The following is a 6874-nucleotide window of genomic DNA, read 5'->3' on the forward strand; positions in this document are numbered from 1 at the left end:
CCATATTTTTTGACTAAAGCATTGATATTGATTACTTTCACTTTTTAAATGTTTTGTTTAGCTTGTAAGAAGGATAGGGAAGTAGAAAGGAATGATGTGAGGCAGTATGGGATGGAAGGGAGGAAGAAAGGGAAGGTAAAAGGGGGAGAGATAATAAGAGTAAGATATCAAGCTGTGGGGAACGGGGGAGAGAGAGAGAGATAAAGGGATTGATTGAGGATCAATTGCTTCACAAGGATTTTACAAGATTCTATAAAATTATTATTTATAACTAGTTTTACCTGGACAAACAAGAAAAGAATTATAGAAGTCGATTGTCTTGGGACAATGTGAATTCTTTATTTTCTCTTTAGTTTGAGTTCTTTTTCGTAATTCTTGGTTTTTGTTCAGTTTTGTTGCTAATTGGCACGATAAACTACACAAATATGCTAAATAATACTTTCATTTTATTTTAATTATAAGATGACATTACCCCCTTCAGTATTCTACTTGGTACCTTGATAGAAAATATCTATTCTTCTTAAATAAGGTCATCCTGCAATGTTTCTGGGGCTATTCATTTTGTAATGACTAAATTTCATACTTGGTTGTAGTTTTGAAAAACATTTTGAGAAGATATTTCATTTTCAGGATGAGTATGGTAGAATGCAGCTGGGTTCAGAGGAACTATTCAGAGGGAACATAAACAAAAAGGTACATTCAAAAAGCCTTCTTCAATTTTTTTTCCTTTCATTTTTTTATTTCCTCTAAATATTGTGACTGCTTTCCCATGAAACAGAGCATTCTTTGACCATTTTTGTATATTTATTAAACTATCAATTTCAAAGTGAGATATTATCATTATTTACCAAGATATATCTACCCAATGCCAAAATAGATTAAAAATGAGGTAGTTTCTTTGGATTATGTTGATAAATTATGAAATTTGAAAATTATAAACTTCTCTGGAATCTCCTCATAGTGTTTCAAATTTCATATTACAGATTAAGCATAGAAAGAATAGGCTTGATAATGAAATTAGCAAAACATAGTTCTAAAATTTCTTATGACTTAAAAGTATACTGAAACAAAATAGTTTAATTAGAAACCTTTTAAAAGTCACATGTGGAAAGCCATCATGTAAATGGTTTTTAAGGAGTATAGAAGAATAATACATCTTGCCTGGGGGTGGCTTTTTAAAAATAGACTCTTCTATTCCCAACTTCAGGGGCAGTTCTAATATATAGAATATAGCAAAATTGTGGAGTTGCATAGGGAAAATGAACATTTTTCAAAGATAATTCTGATCCATGCCTCTTTCACCCTCCTAGGTGGAGAACTAAGATCATGATGATTATACATTTTGAAATCAAATAAACATTGAGTACAATCCTAGCTCAACCATACAAGTTGTGTAACTTAGTTCAAGTCAGTTTAATTTGATTAGCCTCATTTTCTTCAGGTATAAAATGGCAATTGCAATACCTACTTCAGAGGGTTGTTAAACTATAATGAGTAGTTTTTAAGTACCATTTTTAAGTCTTTACCATGTGCCAGACACTGTGCTAAAGCACTTTACACATATGCCATTAGGATTATATGAGCTAATGCACGTAAAAATACTTGATAGCATGCCTGGCATATGGTAGGCACTAAGTAATTAGCTTGTTTTCGTTTCAAGTGCTATACATATAGGTATTACAAATACATACAAATATAAATAAGGCTAAATAAGACAAAAAGCTGCCTTTGGTGAATACATACTAGTGGGGAGACAGACCTGAACTGGATAAAGACAACAGCACGTAGTAAGTGGTATTATACTGATAAACATAATGACTAGAGGCAGCACAGAGGAAGAAATATTCAGACAATGGTACTCTAACATACCACTTCTGTTTTTCCATCTCCTTCTGCCTTATCTTTTTCCTTATTTCTGTCTCTCATTTGTCTACCTCAACAAATGCCCAAAGTTATGAGTGAGGGCAGTTTTATAGTAGAAGATGAAAGAACATTCCATTTCCATCCTCCTCCTTTCCCACATCAAGCTCCTATTCCAAAGCTATTAATTGGCATAAGCAAGATTATAATTAAGCTCTTTTTGTCTTATTAAAGTTTAATATTATATTACTCTTTTTATATTGTGGGTAAAAACTATGCCAGGAAGGTTGTGTGTTTGAACTGACAGAGTGCATTATGTAGTGGAAAATCTCTTATAATAAATGGAATTACTATCTACTAGGAATGCCATGCAGAAATTTGTCAGCAAATTAAAAAATAAAAAGAAACAAACCTATGTTTACATCAGTGATCCTTCACCTGTGACTCTAGTGTTAAATGTTTCTTTTGGGGCATTCTATACAGCTTTCTTGCTATCTACATGTTTAGAAAAAGGTTGATGTTAAGCAGCATAACACAATTGTTCACCATAGAAGTACTCTTCACATTGTATAAGACACAAGTAAAGATGAAAATAAAGAGATTTTAACATTTATTTAGCACCTAAAATGGCATAGACACTCAAATGTGATTTTATGCAATATTACGTTTAATCTTCCCAACTACCCTTAACATTTTGGGTAAGAGCATTTATATTCCTCAGCACACTATTATTTTCTTTCCTGTCATTCATCATTTTATTCCAAAGAAAGAAAATACTTAGAACTCTTCCCTAGAAACAACTGCCTTTCTTTCCAGATGATGCTATCTGCCTGGATGGAATCACAAAGCAGAGTGCTCTATTTTTGTTTGTTTGTTTGTTTTTCTCTCTTGACTCTCTCTCTATAGACCACACTAGTTGCTTACTTTCTGTTCCCATATCTTTCATTCCTTCACCAACATTACCTCAGGCAAAGAGTTCTCCATGCAACTTGAATATCTTTCTAGAAAGAGGCATAGTTTTTAAACTTTAGCAGAGGTATCATTTTTATTATGCATAAGTATTGTCTGGGGAGCTTGTTAAAAATTCAAGTTCCTGGAAGATATCCCCAGAGATTCTGATTAATTTGATACGGGGTCATGTTGTGGAATCTAAAATTTTAGCAAGTACTGCAGGCTACTTTTTCCTTAGCCCTTGGAAAAACAAGATTCTAGACTGCGGGTAATTCTCTCCTTAGTTTCATTGTCATCACTTCTGACTACTAGGAAATTTCTGTAGCTTCCTTAATGGTTTTGGCACCAGGCTACTGGTCCTTGTCTCCAAACAAATAAAAAAATGCCCCATCATTATTCTTAGAATTTGGCATCCATTTTGATAAGCTTTCTAATATTCTGGTCTCAAAATTTTTCAAATCCCTTTTAATTACAACCTTTAAAAGCTATATTTCTTATTTTGCCATCATCTTTAATTGTTCTAACATTTTATACTTATAATTTTGAAAATATCCTCTTCATAGAAAATATTTTATCCTTTCTTACTTCCTAACTTTTAATAAACTATTTGTTACTCCCATTTTATAGTAAACTTTCTGTCTTTCAAACTGTCCTTATTTATTCAATCAATCCAATGCATGATAACAGAAACTTCCAATTATTCAATGCCTACTATGCATTGGGCCCTATACTTAGCATTTAATTTATAACATTTTGCACATATCCTGTGAGTTAGTTATCATTCACTTCATTTTACAGATACAAATGAGGCTCAGGAAGACTAAGAAACATATCCAGGGATATACAGCTTATAAATAGAAGAATCTTGATTTAAAACCACATTTGTATTAATATGACTCCAAAACACTTCCACTTACCAGCATAGCTTTCTTATTCAACTTAGATAACAAAGTACATTACTTTTTCTTGCCTCATCTAGACTTTCTATGGTACTCATCCATTTTTGCCTATATACCTCTACTTAACTATGCTTTTTATCTAAAGTGCTTTTCAAAATTAATGAATAAATCAAGATCCAAATCTTCTTTTTGTATTTAGAAATCATCTTGTTTTTCCTTTCATTTATCACTTGTCAATGCTTGTCTTCTGTGAGTGTTATTTATATAGGTGAGTCCCCCTCAACCAAATTGTGAACTCCTGGAGCAAGAAGCAGAGTATAGTAGAAAGAGCTCCATCTATGAAATTAGGCAGAAGTTGCTCCTAATCACATCCCAGCATTTACTGACCATATGATCTTGACAATTCACAATGTCTTATCTCCAATCTTTAGTTTATTATCCACCAAAATTAATATTATCCACCACACAGAATTATGGTGAGGCTTAAATAATGTCCCATATATGATGTGTCTAGAACATCTTGAATATAGCTGGAAAGCAACAAATCCTGAACCGTAAGCTCTCTGACACTGACCCCTGCCTCCCACCCATAGTGCTAATCAGCAAACAGAAGTTAACATTTGTTGTAATTAGTAGAAATGTAGAAAGTTAGCTATTGCAGGGGTTGCCGAAATAGCTGGTAGTTGTTGAAGTGGTATGAGAAAAAACCTACATCTTAAATCCATTTTTAAGTCTAATCCTTAGGATTGTATATGTCTAGTTTAATCTATCCTTGATATATTTGCACAATACTTTCTAAATTAAAAAATAATAATAAATGAGGATTTGACCTTACAAAGTTGAGGAAAATCTCTTCAGTTTAGTCACATTTCATTCAGCATATTGATTTGAATCAATAGGAGCTAGAGGGCGTATAATTAAGTTCTATATTCATATCTCTTTTCCAACAAAACAAGTATGTATGTATAAATCTACTATCCTAAAGTGCTGGTCACATCTCTACAGGAATGTTAAATGTTTTTCCATACCTGAGCATATGATATTTACTTGCAAAAGTCAGCCCAGTGGTATCTCATCATATCAGTGCTGAGTTCAACATTTTGGGCCAAACAACAGAGGGAATCACCTATCTCCTAAACCTTAAATTGAACACTTGTGAAAGACTCATTAACTCCATTGACAAATTTCATATAAACTACATTATACATGGATCATTTTATTTGCCAGTTATGTGAGACTTATATGTTTAGTATATCTAAAATTTCTTTTGAAAAATACAATGTCATTTGATCATTGTTTTACACTTGTTTCTAAAACAGAGGGAGTTCTTTGCCATGAGTGTGTTATATGAATAACACAGCTTTAAGTGAACATGGCTAATTGGCTTATATGGAAATTTTCCTTAGGCAGCTAACTTTACTGACTCTCTAAAGTGCATCTAGTTTTTCAGTATTAGATTCAATTTCTCTGGAAGGTTGTGTTTACAAGGGTCCTGCTCCTCTTTTCTTAGCATTTTGTGTCTTTCAAGGTTGTGACACTATCCCAGACTATTTTTCTCTTGTTATTATGGAACAAAACCCCCTGAAAGCCAGAAGACAATATTATATATTGTTATATGATTGTTCAGGGGCAGAATCATACTCAGTTCCATTAAGGAACAGCCTTTCAATGTCAAAAGATCAGAGGGTTTGTTAAAATTGGACTTACCTTAGCAATTCAAAAAGAACAATATGGCCAATATTCTACCACCATTTGGGAAGAGACGTCTTGCTGTTTGTTGCTGGCATGGTTTACATGAATGATCTAATTCCAGAGACGATTATTCAGATAAGCAATAGCTTGCATTTAAAGGCTGGCCCCTAGGTTCCTTTGTTTTTAAACTTTGGTGATTAAAGAATTCAAGTCATATTTTAAGAAGGTGAGATGTCTGCACTTTGAGGACCATATCTGTGATCGAGAAGAGATAATCTGACATTCTGAGGCTTAGAACATGACTTTTCTTTTTTAAATATAGAGATTTATCTAAAAAATAAGGTGGATAATAAAGACACTTATACAAAGAAATAATAACTCTTACAACTTTACCCAAATATATGCCTTAGTTCTGTAAGTTCTTTTTCCTTGATCTGCAGGTCATCTTCTAATCTTTCTATTATAATAACATAAGATTCACTGACTTTCTTCTTCCATTCATCTAGCAAAGAAAAACAAATGGGATTGATTCATAGTTTTGTGTTTTAAAAAATGTAGACACAGATCATAACATACAAGTAATCAAAACTCCTTTTTTTAATTCTGGATTCTACCATACTTAAATTACTGATTGTGAGTTTAAAATGAAGATGTTTACCTTTAAAATGAAATCATATTGAATTGTAGTAATTAAGAACACATTTGATATTGGATAATATATTTACATGGAAGAATATATTTGACTTATTTCATTTGATGTTATTGCATTTTAATTATAGCAATCTCTAGTCGCAAGACAGTTTTTAGTTTTTGAATACTAGATACTTGAAATATAATTCTAAAATCCCTATATTCAGCAGTATTCTAAATTATTTTATATAAAATTATACCAAGGAACTAAAATAATATTTTTGTAAGAAATTCTCTGTCTCTTAAAAGGATCTTTCACAGAAAAATGATTTGAATCCAGAGTCTTCCCAACACTTTCATATAATACGCTGTCTTATCCTCTGTATATAAATTAACACACATTCCAGTGAGTTGTTAGTTATCAGTAACTATAATTGAACCATATTACATTTAAGAAAATAAGAATAATTACCAGTACAAGTTTGGGTTGGTCTAGATTTATAATTTCCCATTTGTTAGAAGTGTCTTATTTTCTTCAGTGCAGTTCTTCAGGTTACAAAGTTCCAAGTTCAAGTGCAGTGACCATCCAGTTGAAAATACTTTGATAGTCTGGCTAAAAATAAGCCAACTGCCAAATGGAATGTCATGCCACAATGACAAAGAACAAAATAATGTGTGCTTTCAAGGGGAAGCATTAAAGGGAACTAATCAGCCTGTTTAAAAGAACAGTATCAAAAAAAAATAAATAGCCAATGTTTCAATAGGATTATTTGCTTCTGTCAATTGATTACCTACACATATCATCATGGGCCATTCTTTGATAAATCTAAAAAGTGATTCAG

General features: G+C 32.2%; 1 protein-coding gene across 2 annotated transcripts in view; it reads right to left on the reverse strand.

Annotated features, from left to right (window-relative positions):
- LOC123635512 (serine/threonine-protein kinase TNNI3K) overlaps positions 1-6609 on the reverse strand; it is a 273749-nt gene extending 267140 nt beyond the window's left edge. The window contains exons 1-2 of one of the 2 annotated variants that reach the window (XM_045547740.1): positions 6505-6609; positions 5796-5904 (exon numbers count right to left, since the gene is read on the reverse strand). In XM_045547740.1, coding sequence (XP_045403696.1) covers positions 5796-5904; positions 6505-6544 — 149 coding nt within the window. In that variant the 5' untranslated portion in view covers positions 6545-6609. The remainder of the gene's footprint in view (positions 1-5795; positions 5905-6504) is intronic. The other variant, XM_045547741.1, reaches the window with a different exon arrangement.
- Positions 6610-6874: the final 265 nt, after the last annotated feature.

The sequence above is a fragment of the Lemur catta genome, chromosome 3 (assembly GCF_020740605.2).
Source record: "Lemur catta isolate mLemCat1 chromosome 3, mLemCat1.pri, whole genome shotgun sequence".
NCBI classification, from domain to species: Eukaryota; Metazoa; Chordata; class Mammalia; order Primates; family Lemuridae; genus Lemur; species Lemur catta.